Source organism: Rattus norvegicus, chromosome 12 (assembly GCF_036323735.1).
Source record: "Rattus norvegicus strain BN/NHsdMcwi chromosome 12, GRCr8, whole genome shotgun sequence".
Taxonomy (NCBI): Eukaryota; Metazoa; Chordata; class Mammalia; order Rodentia; family Muridae; genus Rattus; species Rattus norvegicus.
The window spans coordinates 11,135,562-11,152,397 of record NC_086030.1 but is presented as its reverse complement, the minus strand read 5'-3'; the positions used below and the strand labels follow the sequence as shown (position 1 = coordinate 11,152,397).

Genomic DNA, 16,836 nt, shown 5'->3' with positions numbered 1-16,836 from the left:
CAGGGCTGATGAGTACTGACCAGGGCTGATGAGTACTGACCAGTGCTAACCGAGTACTGACCAGTGCTGATGAGTACTGACCAGTGCTAACCGAGTACTGACCAGTGCTGATGAGTACTGACCAGGGCTGACCGAGTACTGACCAGTGCTGATGAGTACTGACCAGGGCTGACCGAGTCCTGACCAGTGCTGATGAGTACTGACCAGTGCTGACCGAGTACTGACCAGTGCTGATGAGTACTGACCAGTGCTGACTGAGTACTGACCAGTGCTGATGAGTCCTGACCAGTGCTGATGAGTACTGACCAGTGCTGATCAAGTACTGACCAGGGCTGATGAGTACTGACCAGGGCTGATGAGTACTGACCAGTGCTAACCGAGTACTGACCAGGGCTGACCAAGTACTGACCAGGGATGACCGAGTACCGACCAGTGCTGACCGAGCACCGACCAGGGCTGACAAGTGCTGGATTCGGTGCTCACTGCCTCCTTCCTGCTCAGGTGACCTTGGAAAATAACAAGCTTAGCTTCTCCCTCTTCGTCTGGACATCACTATGCCAGAACAGTCCCTACTGGATGAGGTCACAGACGGCTTAAATAAGAGACTGCTTAGAGCGAGCACTGCCCAGCGGTTGTGAGTGGCCGCCCTTGCCCTGAAAACCGATACTAATGCCACACATCTTCAACACTGAAAACCCAGCATTCTCTCTGCCAGGCCCAGAAAACTCAGCATTTGTTTAGAAATGTCAGAGAGAAAATACAACTACTTGAAGATTTCCTGAATGGGATATTGTTAATTACGTCACTCTTTGATTATTTCTCTGAAAGGATGCTACTGATCTTTTCCTAGAGCTGACCATTGATTTTAACTCATTACCTGCTGATCACCATCACTGACGTGCAGAGTCACACACACACACACACACACACACACACACACACACACACACACACCATAGACCTTGCAATCAATGTGCAGAGCACCTAAAGCGCTAAGGCCCCGAGCCCATGGTTCTCAGTGACGGCTCGGCCACTGTCTTTGTAAATCACTCTATCAACTTGTCATTATCTCCAGGTGGGTTTTTTTTGCTTCATGACTTGAAAAGAAACAAAATTTGTAAATGAGTAAAATAAACAGTGCTCAATCCCAGCTTCCCAAGGCCTTTAACTAGGAGTGCACCGTTAGCTCATCAGCCTTGTGCTAGAGTGAACTTCCTGCAGTAATGTGTGCCTTACACGCATGTCACCAGAGCATCCTACATGGGTGGTGGGCCGCTGCGGCTCACAGTCTGCTCCTGAAGCCTTAAACTACGAAGCCCACGGCACTTAGGCATTGACCCCCACTCTGAAGAACTTCTTGAACCACATTTCCTTGTGGTTGCTGACACGTATGTCACAGTCTGAACACGAAATGTCCCCACAGGTTTATATGTTGCACACAGGTCCCAATGACGTGCCAGGTTAGAAGTGGGGCTTGCTGGAGGATGGCTGCCTGGAGCATGCACTGATCTTACCCCAGGCTCCTTTCTCTCACTCCCTCTGCCTCCCGTCTGCCGTCCCCTGCCAGGTGTGTCCCCCACCAAGCCACCCTGCTGCATGGCCACACCCTGCAAAGCCTTGAGCACTAAGCCTTCCCTTCCATTGTTCTTCTCAGTGACACAGAAGTAACTAATGTGGAAATCACAGTCTCCTTCCCCGTCTGGACACAGAAGTAACTAATGTGGAAATCACAGTCTCCTTCCCCGTCTGCTGTCCAGGGACACAAAGGGACACACATGCTCAGATCACTGTATCTACTGTCTCTAATCCACAGACAACATGGAAGCCCTTGCTACATCCAAGAGCTATACATAGCAGTGAGGGGGACAGACCTTTAATCCCAGCACTCAGGAGGCAGAGGTGGGTGGACCTCTGAGTTCAAGGATGGTCTCCAGAGGGATTTCCAGGACAACCAGGGCCACACAGAGAATCCTGACTCAAATTAAGAAAAAAAAAGAGTATTAAAAATAAGTATAAGGGGTTGGGGATTTAGCTCAGTGGTAGAGCGCTTGCTTAGCAAGCTCAAGGCCCTGGGTTCGGTCCTCAGCTCCGAAAAAAAAAATAAGTATAAAAATGAATTCCATCAATGTTATGGGCAGATAGGAAAGGGCACATGACAGGAAACGGGTGTGTAATGAAGGACAATTTCTGGGTAGGCAATCAGCAATGGGAAAATGTTATCCCCAATGTTTATCATTTGAGTCACAGGTATTAGAGTTACTGTCTGCACGCACAGGTTTCTAAAATGTAACAATGGTCGCCTAACAATTCAGAACATGTACTCTAAAATGTAAGTGCATTGTTAGCCATTAGCTTTAATTTCAGAATTAATGACTTTCAGGAAAAGTGAGGCATTCCATTGTATACAGGGAAAATGTGGTGTTCGGGCAGGCCACAGTCTCATTTTTCCCCAATATTTACTCTGGAGCCTCCAAGAGAACATCTTTGACTATTGAACTGGTGCCTTCTGAGGAGTTGGGGTTATCTAGTAAAAAAAAGTGTGTGTGTGTGTGTGTGTGTGTGTGTGTGTGTGTGTGTGTGTGTATGTGATTTTCCTTAAAAAAGAGTTCTTGTCTAGAACCTGCCTTCACCTGGAAAATCGCAACCCACCAGTGACTTAGTGGGAAGAATTCTGGAAGAGCTAGATGGGTGTAGTGATGCGGAATGGTAATCCTGAGGATCCGAGATAAAGGCCAGCCTGGGCTATAGCAAGTTCTAGGCCAGCCTGGGCTACATAGCAAGGCCCCATCTTAAAATAAAACAACAAAATAATTAAACATTTTCCACAATCCTTTAAAAGTTTTTGGAAAACCTCAAGAGAACAGTTAGTTGAACAGATGACCCCAGCTCCTGCCTAAGAGAAAATGTATTTCCTATGGAACGTCACAACGCAGAGAGAGAAGGAAAGCCAGAAAGACTGGACTGCAGATCTTGGTCTACCATGACTCACACACCCAGGTCTCCAGGCTTCAGTCTCCTGTAAAATTAGTAGCATTACTCACCGTGTGTTTGAACTCTTACTGTGGGCAAACCTCAGTGCCGGTACTGAACATTTGCTGTTAGTTTTTTTAAGTGAACAGACACGGCCTTTGCCCTTACACAGCCTCTAAGCAGAAAGAGACAAGAGGATGCAACATGACACCCTCGAGCCAAGCAACAAGCAAAATGTTTCCGTTGTGGCAGACTTGAGAAAGAGGATCAGTTCAGAGGTGTGAACTGCTGGTCTTCCTTGGAGAAAGAAGACACCGTGCAGACAGAAAACTGGACAGAGAAAGAAGAGAGCAGTCGAATGTGGAATATCAGAGAAGCTGGGGATAAAGGCTCTCCTTGCTACCCTGAGGAGTAACAAGAAACCACTGAAAATTCCAAGCATCCTTCCCCACTAAGGCGCCGGCAGCCCAGCTGGGAGTCCGCTCTCCTCACTGTTTCACTTGAAGGGCTCGGTCTCCTCTAGCAAAGGTCTGAGGCTGAAACCACCGGTCTAAAAGACTTCTCTGAACTGGTAAGTCGTAGAGCACCTGTCACCGGGACAGCTATAAGGAAACTGAAAACAAAGGCCTGACAGGGCACACGCAAGCAAGCTCTGCGCGCCTACATGGAATAAACAGGAGAAACGTATGAAGTGTACAAGCCCCCAAAATGGTTCCGAAAAACACTGCTCAAATAAAGCTTCTCACGGAGCATGGTTAGCTACAAGAGCCGATCCCCCAAGTCTCACTCACCTGTGTTCTGCAGGGACCGGGGGTGGCCATACTGCCGGATCTCTAAACGGTTCGTCTCGACAAGACACAGGGAAGTCAGGGGGCTTGTCCATCTTAAAGCTTTCTAACGTGCTGACGATACTCTTAACTTGTTCATATTCTTCCAAGAGCTCCTGCCGAACCTGAGGAAGGGAGCGTTATGTCAGGAGCCATTCGGAGCTCACACAAAGCGCACGTAAATTACCCCAGAGTGTAAGCTTCCTTAGTGTCAGTCAAAGAGTACAAAATGAGTCAGAGAAACACTGACGAACGGCTCTTCAGAGAGGTACAGGTGGGCAGAGAGCGGGAAGGAGAGGGCTGCACTGTATACCTCTTCCCAAAGGGAAAAGCTGTGTGTCTCATTAAATTAGTGAGTATTAGTATAGTTTCAAACAAGCACTTAAATTGCTAACAACTTACCCACCCCAGACACTGAAGACACCATGCTAAATCTTTCAATATTCTTAGTGGTCAAAATAAAATTGGTCAAAGTTTTCACCATGTTCCATCTCCACAGTCACAAAGCCTGTCCTGAGTCTGGCCACTGTTGTCCACCCTGATGTACCGTCCCCTTCACTACGGTCTCTTTGGGCTTCAACTCTTTTGGATAAGGTTTTTCTCAAGTCTAAGCCAAGATTTTCCCTACATTTGACAAATGTAGCTGAGCCCTGCACTGTGGAAAGTGTTGTCCTCAAACTTGGTGCTCCGTGCAAGGTAGTTCTCACGAGCAAGCAGTGCCTGGAAAAGCTGGAGGGTTAAACTCGATTTTAATAATCAGAGTAACTTTCAAACCAGAAAGTGTGTTTATCTCCAGGGCAGGGCAGAGCAGAAGAAGTCTTCTCCAGAACAGTATGAAAAGAACACGTGAGGACACTACAGAACCACATACAGAGTCCAGTGAGAGCCAACAACCAGCATGTAGGACGCGTGAGACCCTGCACAGGGCATCACGGGTCAGACCCAGTATAAAGGACACACAGGAATATCTCAACAGACACACTCCCCGCCGCACACACAAGCACCCAACCTGTGAGAGGCACGAGAAATGGGAGATCCAAAGGTTGCAGCCCGAGTGACAACAAGTATGGTGTTCTTACTCAAGGCATTTGGTAAGTCTTATGCTGGAAAATGAGCCAAATTTACCCTCAAAAGTCAGTGAAGCGCTAATTCCTGACTTGTAGGGAACTGAGGAGAGGCTCTGGAAAGGCACCAGAGGAAACGGAAACTTCAAAGTGCTCTCTTTGTACTTTTAAGTTTAAAAGGATCTTAAGTTACAATGATAATTGGAAGAATCATAATTCAAGTTTGCATTAACTAGACTATTATATAATCAAGTTGTACGTCAAAAAGACAGAAGAGATGTGAGTGCCTTTTATTAGATTACCAGCTCATTTGTGTTTGTAAGGAGACTTTCAAGGAAAGCATTTTTTAAATAGGTCAGAGCTACCAACAGAAATAAGGGGAGAAAAAAAAGAAAGAAAGAAAGAAGGGGAGAGACAGACAGCTACAAGAAATACCTAACTTCAAAACTATGTTGGCAGAAACAATTGAGCATGAACGTTTGTAAAAATAACAATACATTCAACTATAATTAAGTCCTCAAAGACTGAAATGTATAGTGGAAAACAGAGAGACTAGAAAGTAGGTAGCACACCAGAACCTCATGCGGGGTTACATGGGAAATGTAGCCAGTAAGAACAATTGACAAGTAAGAACAATGTTTCAAAGCTCTGGCTAATTTCCCAACTCTGCTTCCTCAAGTTAACAGAGCATGTCCATGGTGGCGTGTGGCACCCTTGTGGGCCCTCGTCCCACCTGCTGCCACTTCGCTTTGGTGGCCGGGTCTCTCAGTGACTGGCAGTGTCTCTGGATCTGCTGTATTACTCCCTGGTAATACACCATTGACGAGTCATAATTCCCCAGAAGTGCATATTCCCGGCCTTTCTTCGCATTCTCACAAATCTCGGCCAAATTCATCTTCTTTCAGACACCTGAACAATAAAAACAATGCTTTTTTTAAAAACAAGGTTCTTAGCACTGATTTTAAAACAATTATCAACTTTGTAACATGTGCCTTGAGCGTCCAAATAGCTTTAATACTGAACTAAATTCTCAGTTCTGTACATAAAAGGAAATCACGGAACATCCAGGGAGACAACACGGAGAGCCTCTCCCTGGTGACAGACAAATGGTTGATTTATGAGGGAAAGTGGCCATGAGTCCTCCTCACTCATTTATAATAGCCACAAACTCAGACATATTCACAAGACCCTCCTTCCCAGCCACGTCTTTATAACATAGAAGGATTATGTGAGAATCATCAAGTATATTAACATTTGCTGTTTTCACTGAGACTGCTGGACCCCAGGAGTAAAGGGTGAGACTTCAGGTCTTACGTCGAAGGACAGCCTTTGGACAGCCATCGTCATTCTGATGCCTTAGCTACATCACACAGCAAACCTAAGAGAAAGGCATGCACTGAACTGAGAGACTTCCGCATCTAACCTTGCCCGTCTCCTCCAACATGTATTGATTTTGTACAGGGAAAGATGGTCAGATAACTTTCGTGGTTGGCTCTCTTCGCACTGCCTCGCCATCTCTCCAGCCTACCTGATACTATCCCATCTGATGCTAGCAGTGTCCTTTGAGCCGCTGGCTTCCAGGCCAGTCATTCAGCTCAGCAATCCTGGCTTTTCTCTGACTTCCCTAGAGTCTTGTAGAGTCACCCACAGCTTTCCGGCAAAGACACTCTCCTCCCAAGGCCATCAGCACAGACAGTTCTGAAATGCAGAGGACAGGAGAGAACCCAGGCAGAGTACCAATTCCCTAACTACCTTTGAAACAAGCCAACTGACCATCTAAGAAAGGAAATACAGGTACTTCTCCTTGCCTTCCTAGAGAATTATTTTGGCTTGGGTAGCCCGACTCTCCCAAAGTAGACAGTGGAATCAGCAGGTTCTAGGCTCTCGTCAGAGACCCTGCCTCAGTGTATAAGGTAGATCAAGGGAGGAGAGCCATGCTGGCATTCTCTGACCACCCATTCTCTGTTCACATCCACACCAGTGCACCCACACGCCCAAACATGCATACATACCACACACATACATTTAAAAAATATTGCAAACACTGCACCTACAAGAGCAGTCAGTACATTACAGCTCTGGGTCGATCTGGGAGTGTTCCCAGAGAAAACCACCCTTGGGAAGAAGGCCTGCCCAGAGTATGTGGCAGCCTCTCATAGGCTAGGGACACAGACTGTTCTCTTGGCATCCTGGGTGCCTCAGCCCTGCCCCGCAATGCCCTTCTGTCCTAAAGCACTGACTACCTTACGAAGGACCGAAAGCACGGAACCAGCCTGCCGTCCCCTGAAGTCAAAGCCGTGGGAGTCTAAACCCCTTCTTCCTTTAGGCAATACTCTTAACTCTTGCTTTAAGACCAGCTAAACCGCAGCAGAGTTCTTCAAGAATTACATTCTTCTAAGGTTGCTGTCTGCTAATATACGTGCAGATATACCATTATGTAGGGGGAAAATTTGATAGAACAAAAGGACTAGCATCCTTTGTGTAAAGGTTCAGATAGGTATTTAAGTTCAAAGGACTAGCAAAATAGAGAGTACAGTGTAAACACTTACATAATAAGACAAAACTGCCCCGCATGGTGGTGCATGCCTTTAATCCCAGAACCTGGGAGGCAGAGGCAGGAGGATCTCTGTGAGTTCAAGGCCAGCCTGGGCTACTGAGCTAGTTCTAGGCCAGCCAAGGCTATGCAAAGAAACCGGTCTTGACAAACCAAAACTATTTATAACGATAATAATCACTAGTACTAGTAATAAAATTTTCTAGTTTACGAAATGATAAGATTCAAAATCATAGACAGCAGGAACTCTGTAAAAGCAAGTGTCCTCATGAAAAGAATCGACTCTCTTCAAGGCTTGGGACTGAGTCGGTGTTCCCTGCTGTCAATCACAAGCGCCGTGCCATTAGAGCTGGCCTGTAATAACACTGTATGGATTTCGTCTGTGCAGTCTTTCCTGAAATGACTCGGTGTGAGCCGGTTCTGTCCCCTCACACGCAGCCACCGCATAGTCCCTGTTCAGAGAATCTGATCAAGGCGTTCGCAGATTATTCCAGAACGGTTAAAGACCGGGCTGGAGGGAACTTTGACAGCAGTAGCTGGATAGAACATGGAAATTGGCATCCAAGTCTGGAAAACAACACTGGAGCCAGCCTAAGCGCGGAAGAATGCTGACGGCCACGTTGAGGAGGAACAGAGGTGTCACTTGTCACTCATTTGTTTTACCTTCTGACCATACGGGGAGCTGAGCAACACTTATGCTGTGTAAAAACACTAACTGGCACCGCAATCATTTTACCGTAGTATTTTGATATAAGCACCTGTTCCGTCTTGGAATGGGTAAGGTGAATTCATTAAGAAATATTGCTGGGAGGGTTGGGGATTTAGCTCAGTGGTAGAGCACTTGCCTAGTAAGCGCAAGGCCCTGGGTTCGGTCCCCAGCCCCGAAAAAAAGAAAAAGAAGGAAAGAAAGAAAGAAAGAAAGAAAGAAAGAAAGAAAGAAAGGAAGGAAGGAAGGAAGGAAGGAAGGAGGGAAGAAAGAAAGGAATATTGCCGCGTTTATCGCAAAAGCTGACAGCTAAAGCCACTTAGTGTTTGGTACGAGTGGCTGGGGGCAATTCCTCTCATTCTGATGACTTCCTGCCTCTACCCTACGCTCAAAACCTGGCCACTGCTAAGCCATTAGGCAGCTGTGTGGCTAGGGCAAGGGAGGGCGTTGTTTTTACTCTTGACGCAGAGCCGTGGAACTGACAACAGCTAATTCCTTAAGGGAAAATACTAACCCTGCACGGACCCTAACCTCAGGACAGATAGACATATTATTTGCAAAACGCCAAAGAATTAAGGGGCCAGCAACTACAAGCTTCATCTAGTTCACATTTCCATAGCAACACAGCCACATCCACCTGCGCTCACTCTGTTCTATGCTGATGTTTGCAGCCACCGTTCTAATGTTTCTTCTCAGATTCAAGTTGTATGGAACTAATGTTTCCGATGCCTCGAAAACACCGTACGTGTGTCCTCGCTGCCCTCCACACACGAACATTTCTTAAAACTCTCCTTTCACTAACCTCAGGCTCAGTGCTGACTTCTCAAGTAAACAACTGAGCCGTATTGCTAACATCTGCCATCTCATCAAGGGCCAAGGAAAACCACTCAAAATCATTCACTTTGGTTTTTAATTGATTAATGGTGCCCTCAACGCTTTGAGCCACTGCTCACGCCAAAAGGCTAATAATTTTAAACAAATTTATTTTCTCCAGACACAATTCTGTGCCTGCTGTAATTCAGCTCCCCGCTGGTCAATGATTTCCTTGCTTGGCTAGCAAATGAACCATTCGGAGACTGACCACATATCCATTTTTCAGTTCTGTGAAGAGAGTCTCCTGGAGGACGAGGGCCTGCTGAAGTCCACTGGTTCTTCTAGCCTTCGCCTTCTTAAACCCCTTGGGTATGTGATGTTGGGGGCTTCCTCTAGTGACAGTGATGTGTGCCGTTTTTCAGCACAGCCCTGCGTATTGCGCAAGCACACTGCTTCGTCCTCTGGCTCCCTGGTTAAAATTCCAAGTGCATTCCTCCACCTTCTCTTGTTTTGACATGAATATGCACTGAGAAAAATAATACTTTAGGTGGCGTATACAGCACTGAGACTGGGGTGACAGTGTTATCAAGCATAAAGCCTGTGCAAATGTCACTCCATCTCTGACACACCTACCTGACTCCGCTATTCCAGGGAAAGGCAGTACATAGACGGCAGGGTGTGGCTGCATCCCAATACAACTTATGTTTGGTCACTGAAATCAGAATTTCCTTTCATTTCTGTGAGTTATCAAGTATCTTTTTTTTTCCCTTTGATTATTAAAAGGAAGCAAGTCATCCCGAGTTCATGGATCACTCTGGAATAGCCTGCTGGTGCCTGCTTGGACATCCCATTGAGGGCTGGGGGAATTAAACCCCAAAGAGGCAGAAATGGAAAACATAATTGTAACCAGACTTTGGCTATTTTGTGGGCTATTCCTTCTTCCATCCTTCTCTACCCCTTCTCTTCCACCCTTTCAACCCCCTAACACTAGAAAGGAGAAAAAAAAGAATAGAGCGGGGAGGAGTGACGTTATCATCAGACTACTTCCTGGTGATTAGGGGTGATGAGTTCCTTGGGGCAAGTTTGATCTTCCACATCAGGATATCTAAGCTCATCTTGTCTCTTCCTTGCTCTCGACCAACTAACAACCAACAACAGCCCCACCTCTCACGGCCCTACCATTTGTGTGGGTCTCCATTGCTGTAAGCAGACACCATGACCACAGCAACTCTTATAAGGGGCAACGTTTAATTGGGGCTGGCTTACACGTTCAGTGGTTCAGTCCATTATCATCAGAAGGGAAGCATGGCAGCATCCAGGTCGGCATGGCCGCTGGAGGAACTAAAAGTTCTACATCTTGTACTGAAGGCAACCAGAGACTGTTTTGTGGGCAACTAGGAAGAAGGTCTCTTCTGCACAGTGTAGAGCCTGAGCATAGGACCTCGAAGCCCGCCTACACAGTGACTCGCATCCTCCAAAATGCCGCACATACTCCAACCAGGCCACACCTCCTAATAGTGTCATTTCCCATGGAACAAGCTTATTCAAACCAGCACAGCCTCTGAGGTCTCCAGAATTCCAAATGTCACACAATTGCGAAACTCAAAGAAGTCAACCTGCTTCTTCTTTCTGGTTACTTGACTAAATGTGTGTACCGCCACCCCTGGCCTCACCCTGGTTTTTGAGGAGCTTTGGGAATTGAACCCCTGGTCTTTAGGCTTCCATAACCAGCACCAACTGAACTCTCTCTCTCTCCAGTGCCTGCATGGGTTTTAAACCTCTTCTGAAACTTCAGGATGTGACTGAAGTGGAGACTTCTAAGTGGTATCTGGAAAGCACACATTACATAGTCCTCAGGATGTTTGTGGTGACTTTGTAATAGAATGCTTGTGGTGACTTTGTAGTACTCCTCTGCCTGTGATTACAGAGACACAGAATGAGGTGTCACATCAATGATTTAACACCAGGAGAGATCCCGGCCCTGTCCAAGGAGGAGCTGCAGGTGCCTGTCACCAGAGGGGACTTGGAGTTGGCGCTGAAGAAAATCGCCAAGTCTGTCTCTTCTGCAGACCTGGAGAAGTACGGAAGGTGGATGGTTGAGTTCATATCTGAGTGATTGGTCAGCTCTTCTATTTCCGGGAGATTTGTTTATGAAATATGAAGAAATTCCTGAAACTAAAGAAATCTGGGATTTTTTTTTAATGAGAGAAATCTTCACTTAAAGGCCAAAACAAAACAAAAATGCCTAGAGGTACAGAGAAACATAGTTGAGAATAAGAGACGCCCATAGAATCTGCTGGCTTTGGGCTACCAAACCTTATACTCATGCTACAGAACAAGCAAGCTAGAGGCCCGGGATTGAAGAGCCTTCATCAGGACTACTTATAATGATTAGGGGTGTCAAGTTCCTCAGGGCAAGCTCAATCTTTGCCATCAGGAGATCTAATTTCTTCTTGTTGTTTCTTCTCTGCATAGGCATAACTACTTAATGACTGGTGATCAACAACCAACCCCACCTCTTGGAGCCATAGCATTTATATACCCTCTGAGAAGTCCCCAGAATTCCAAACATTACAGTCACAGAAACTATCTGCCTGTTGGCAAAAGTCATATCCCTGGTAGAGCATGAGGCAAATCATAGCCAACTGCTATGGACAATCTGAAGCAGCCCATATATCCCATACCTGGGATTAAAATGAAAACAATTCTTACAAGATTTCTATGTAAATTACATGTTAAAAAAACCAAAGTTCTCACTACACATACTAAAGAGAGGAAATCGACCTGAGTCATGCCTAAGTCCTGCCTAATCCCCGCATTCTGAGACAGGGAGGCAGATCTCTGAGTTCTAGGACACCCTGGTCTGCATAGTGAGTTCTAGCTTGCCAAAACTACACAGTGAAGCCGTGTCTCTAAAACAAAATAAAATGTGAATAAATCAGTCAAATTTTAAAAAAATAGAAAAGGAAATCGAAACACTTCAACATAGTCAAAAGGAGATTCATCAGAAAGTTCAATAAAATTAATAAATTTCTAGTAAAGCTGGCTAGGAAAAGAGAAGAAATGTTTCCCAAATCAGAAATGAAGGAGATCTAGCAATAGAAACTTCAAAGAGAGGGAAAGGTCAAGCAAACTTAATGAAATAGACAAGGGTGTGAGATCACAGCATATCAAAACCCACTAAGAAATCTCATCAGTCAATGAAACAGAGTTTGTGATTTAAGACCTCCCCAAAATACTCCAGACCCATCAGCTTCACATGTGAGTTCTAGCAAGTACTTGGGGAAGAAAGAAACAAATGCTAAAGACAGCTCTCCAGAAAAAGGCAAAAACTAACCATTTAAAGCCTTACTGGTCTTTAAAGTAGAACCAAAATACGTGTGGGCAACATTCAGGCTGGTAAGTAGGGAATGGAGATGGAACAGGGGGTTGGGGGTGGGAGGAGGCATTACTCCATGACATTGAACCTTAATAGCTAAAATGTAAAATTATATATATATATATATATTTATATATATATATATATATATTCAAGACACCACCAAATAACAGCAATATATCTTTCATCAGCTTTCACATTTGTCCTTTTAAATATTACTGTCCTCTGAACACACGCTAATGAATGGGTTTAATATGCCAACAGCTCTGAGGTACTTGAAAAATAAGCAGAAATACCTAGAAATTCACGGTGGGGGGGGAGGCAAAGGCCTTTTTAATGACGACTTTGTCGGGTCTGCTTTGTCGGGTCTCGCATCGACCTTGCGCCATACATACGGTTCTGCACCGAGAGGCAGCACCCTAAGAAGCCCAGGCCCCGCGCGGTGGCGATGGGGCGGGGCCGCGAGTGCGGCGGCTGCGGGGGCCGGAGCGCAGCACTGAGGCTCACCTGCGCTATCCCCGCCCGATGCACACCGCCCAATTCAGCGACTACCCCGGAACTCCCTGCAGACAAAGAGCCACTTTAACACCATTTGAGCAGCTCCCAATTAATCAGTCTGTCGCCGCGCTCCGGACCCCTGGGCTTTGTAGTTCTCGGCCCGAATCATCCAAATAAGGCGGTGAGCCTGAAGAGCCACCGAACTACAAGGCCCATGATACCCTGCGACTGGTGCTACTGTCCGCTGGACGCTCCGGCTTCTACCCGGGAGCGGCCTGGTGTTGGTGGCCGAGGGATTGCGGAGAGAGGCTCCCCTCCGGGGCTCCGCAACCCGGCTCTCCCAGTCACGCCCGGCCCCTCGGGCTCACCACTTAGATCTTGCAGGTCAGGGCTGTCAAGGAGCGGGGAGGGACGAGGCGGGGCGCCGCTAGCCGCCGCCCGGAGTCCGTTAGTTCGTGGCTGGCGCGGAGAGGCGGTGGCGCACGGTTGCCATGGCAGCTGCGGCAGCGCTGCGGAGAGGGCGTGGGGCTGAGTCAGCGCTGGGAAGCGGGGCTGTGAGGAAGGATGCGCAGGGACGAGTGTGGCGAGCTCGGAGCCCTCACCGGACACGATGAGGAAGGAACCCAAGACCCTAGGTGGGGCGTGCAGCACCTGCCGCATCCGGGCGGGACGTGTGCAGCGGCAGAGCGCTGCTTCTAAGGAGGCGACCTTTGCTGAGCCATCTCTGTAGACTGAAGGCCTCTGGCCAGCCCCCTCCTGCCATCCTCTTGGGAGTAGAGACCGAGCCATTGCATAAGATGGCGTGTGCACGCTGCCTACAGGAAGATTCCGGACTCTTTGGAACTCGTAAATGGCACTGATCCCCACCCATTGAATTCGAAGCTATAATGTGACTTAGGCACACGTTTGCACACTCTCCAGGTTCCTCAGTGTAGTGTAGGCCGGGATTAACGACCTAAATTTCTAACACAGCGCCCTGGCTAACTGGTCAGTAGCCGATGACTCGAGGCACCTTACCTAACCTGCTCTGACGTTTTAGCCTGCAAAATGGAGCTACTATATCCCTGTGTTCCTGAGAGAAACGTTTGTGATGATGAAACGGTATAGAAGTCTGGCAGCCCACACAGTAGCTTTCAGATACTAGTTAATCCAGTAGTGATAAAAGTCCAAATATTTGGCTAGCAGTTGAAGGTGGGTTGGCCGAGGTGGGCAGTTGTCCTGTACCGATTTAAAAGGTTTAGGTCAGGGAAATGTCTGTAACTGTCAGAACTCATGGAATAGAACAGTTATGGTTTGTACATTTTATTGTATATAAATTTACCTCAAAAGGGATGTAATGCCTTAGGAAAATAAATCAATAAAAAAGAAGAAGTGAATTACTGTCCTTAATATTTTCTCATAATTACCTCTTAAGAAATTAGGGCAGGCAGGGCACAGTATCTAGTGCCTTTAATCCTGGCACCCAGGAGGCAGAGGCCAGCCTGGTCTACAAATTGAGTCCAGGACAGCCAGTGCTTGTTACACAAAGAAACCCTATTTTGAAAACAAACAAAAATACAAAAGAAAGAAAAGAACTAGGTTAGGACTAAGGGTGTCACTCCTTTGTTTAAAGCCCCTGCACCACATAAACCTCTGTAACCCAGCATTCAGGAGAATGCAAGCAGGAGGATTAAGTATTCAGGACCAACCTGAGTTACATAAAGCATAAAGGTCAGCTTGGGATGTGCCAGACCCTGTAGAAGAAAAGAACAGGTAAATTATGATGGATCGGGGTAGTGACTCACACTTGTAATCTCAGAACACGGGAGGCCAACCTGGGCTATAAAGTGAGACTGTCTCGGGGTTGGGGATTTACCTCAGTGGTAGAGCGCTTGCCTAGCAAACGCAAGGCCCTGGGCTCGGTCCCCAGCCCCGGTGGGGTGGGGGGTGGGGAGTGAGACTGTCTCAAAAGGTGGGGGGGGGGCAGAGAAAAGAAAGTTGGAAAAGCAAGCTCTGTTGTCAGAGTCACCCCATCACAGAGATCTTGCAAGTTCAAGCCTTGTGCCCACCTCCCCTAGTCCTCTCTAACACTGTACTGCCCATGGGGTACACCGAGTCAGGGTCACCCCTAGCTCAGAGTCCTTGCTCTGAGCATGCAAGACTTCCTCACATCTTCCCTGCTACTCTGCCTCCTCCCCTCTCCCTCTGAAATCAACCCCATTTCTTTGCTTGTGTGCAAAGCACACCTTTTTCTAAAGGTCTGGAGAAGGTGGGTTTTTTAATTAAAAAAAAAAATGCTCACTCACACACACGCCTAGAATTAGAAAGCTTTCCTCTTAAAAGTCCTTTGTCCCCTCCCCCAGCGTGGCATTCTCATCCACCAACTCCTGTCTCTCTGGCAGGAGCCTCGGCTTGCTGCTGCTCAGTATTTCTGCAGTGCTGTCTCTCCTGTCCTCTCCCTCTCTGTATGCACTATTTTCCATCTCCCAGCCCAAGTTCTCTTTGCTACATACCACTGCTAACCTGGTTACCAGAGTATTTTCCTACAGAGACAAAAGGTCCTCCCCAAAGGAACTCGAGTGCCAGCCATTACAGTAGCTCCACCATCACCACCACACGCAGGGGCCACGGAGATGGCACCGTTCTTAAAATGCTTGTTTTGAAAACACAACGTGGTCTTGAGTTCAATGCCCTGAAGCAACAGGGTAAAAAAGCTAGATTCAGCAACTCAATTTGTATAATCCCAGTGGAGGGGGGTCAGTTGAGAAGAGGGAGAGCCTAACCTATTTGGTGAGTTCCAGGTCAGTGAGAACACCTGAACAGCACTTAAGGCTTCTCTGGCTGCCACATGCACTTGTACACACATGCACATACGAACCCAGTATTTTCATGCCGTAGTGTATATCCCCATGTTCTATGTGATTTAGTCCACATGGCCATGAGCTGTCAGTCCACCTTCACAGTGGCTTCAGTTACTATGAGAGTGGGTTTTCTGACAGACATAGGAGAGCAAATGAAAACAGCTAGGATCTGTTCTAAAGAGAAAGAAAGAAATTCAGAACTCTGTGCATGTCCAGCTTGTAGAGCGAAACAACAGCATTTAACTCATAAGGTCCAGGACAAAATCCAAAACAAGAATGACACATTTAGAGAAGCAAAATTTGGCCCTGTCACCCGGCTCTGCATATATAACGAGCATGCGGATTCTCTGTTCCGTTCCCAGAGAAAGTGATAGGAATTTGCTCACAGATGAACACATGTTTTAGTAGCAGGGATGAGGGTCACCTGATCCATCCCTCCCTCCTATAGTTTCTCTGTGATCATCCCTGGTTTCTGCAAAGCAGTGGCCAGGGTTGTAGTACAATCTGCAGGCATAAAAAGATGCTAGACAAGGTTCTGGTGCCTAGCTGCCTTGGTTTTGAGGGCCAGGATCCCAGAAAATCAGCTTAGTAGGACAAACCATTTGAGAGTGGGTGTCAGCAAGACAGCAGACAGCTGCTCATGTGAGCTAGGGTGAATGATCTCAAAGACCACGAGTCACTGAGGCATAGCCAGGAACACCACCACAAAGGGCAAGGCTCACAAAGGAGACGAAGTTCTCAAAAGGGGCAAAGCTCACAAAGAAAGCTTTGAAGGAGCAAGAACCAAGAAACCTTTTCTTATTTTCTCTGGCTACTTTGTGTCTTAGTTACTGTTCTCTTCCAGTGAAGAAACACCATGACCAAGGTTACTTATAAAAGAAACCATTTAACTGGGAGCTAGCTTACAGTTTCCAAGGGTTAGTCCTCAACCATTGTGACTGGAAGCGTGGCAGCAGGCATGGCACTCAAGCAGTAGCTGAGAGCTTATGTGTCAAGACAACAACCACAAGGCAGAGAGAGAGAGGAACAGAGACAGACAGAGAGACACAGAGAGAAAGGTAACCAGGAACACTGTGGACCTTTGACCTCAAAGCCTCCTCAAAGCCCATCCTCAGTGATGCATATCCTCCAACAAAGCCACACCTCCTAATCCTTCCCAAACAGTTCCACCAACTGAAGACCAAG

The 16,836-nt window shown here is 46.9% G+C and overlaps 1 protein-coding gene across 5 annotated transcripts in view; it reads right to left on the bottom strand.

Moving 5' to 3' along the window:
• Katnal1 (katanin catalytic subunit A1 like 1) overlaps window positions 1-16,836 on the bottom strand; it is a 61,396-nt gene that overhangs the window by 39,933 nt on the left and 4,627 nt on the right. For 2 of the 5 annotated variants that reach the window (XM_006248817.5, XM_017598482.3), the window contains exons 2-3: window positions 5,595-5,770; window positions 3,762-3,922 (exon numbers count right to left, since the gene is read on the bottom strand). In XM_006248817.5, coding sequence (XP_006248879.1) covers window positions 3,762-3,922; window positions 5,595-5,756 — 323 coding nt within the window. In that variant the 5' untranslated portion in view covers window positions 5,757-5,770. Of the gene's footprint in view, window positions 1-3,761; window positions 3,923-5,594; window positions 5,771-12,609; window positions 14,186-16,836 lie in introns of those variants that run through there. The other 3 variants (XM_017598481.3, XM_006248816.5, NM_001006956.1) reach the window with 3 other exon arrangements.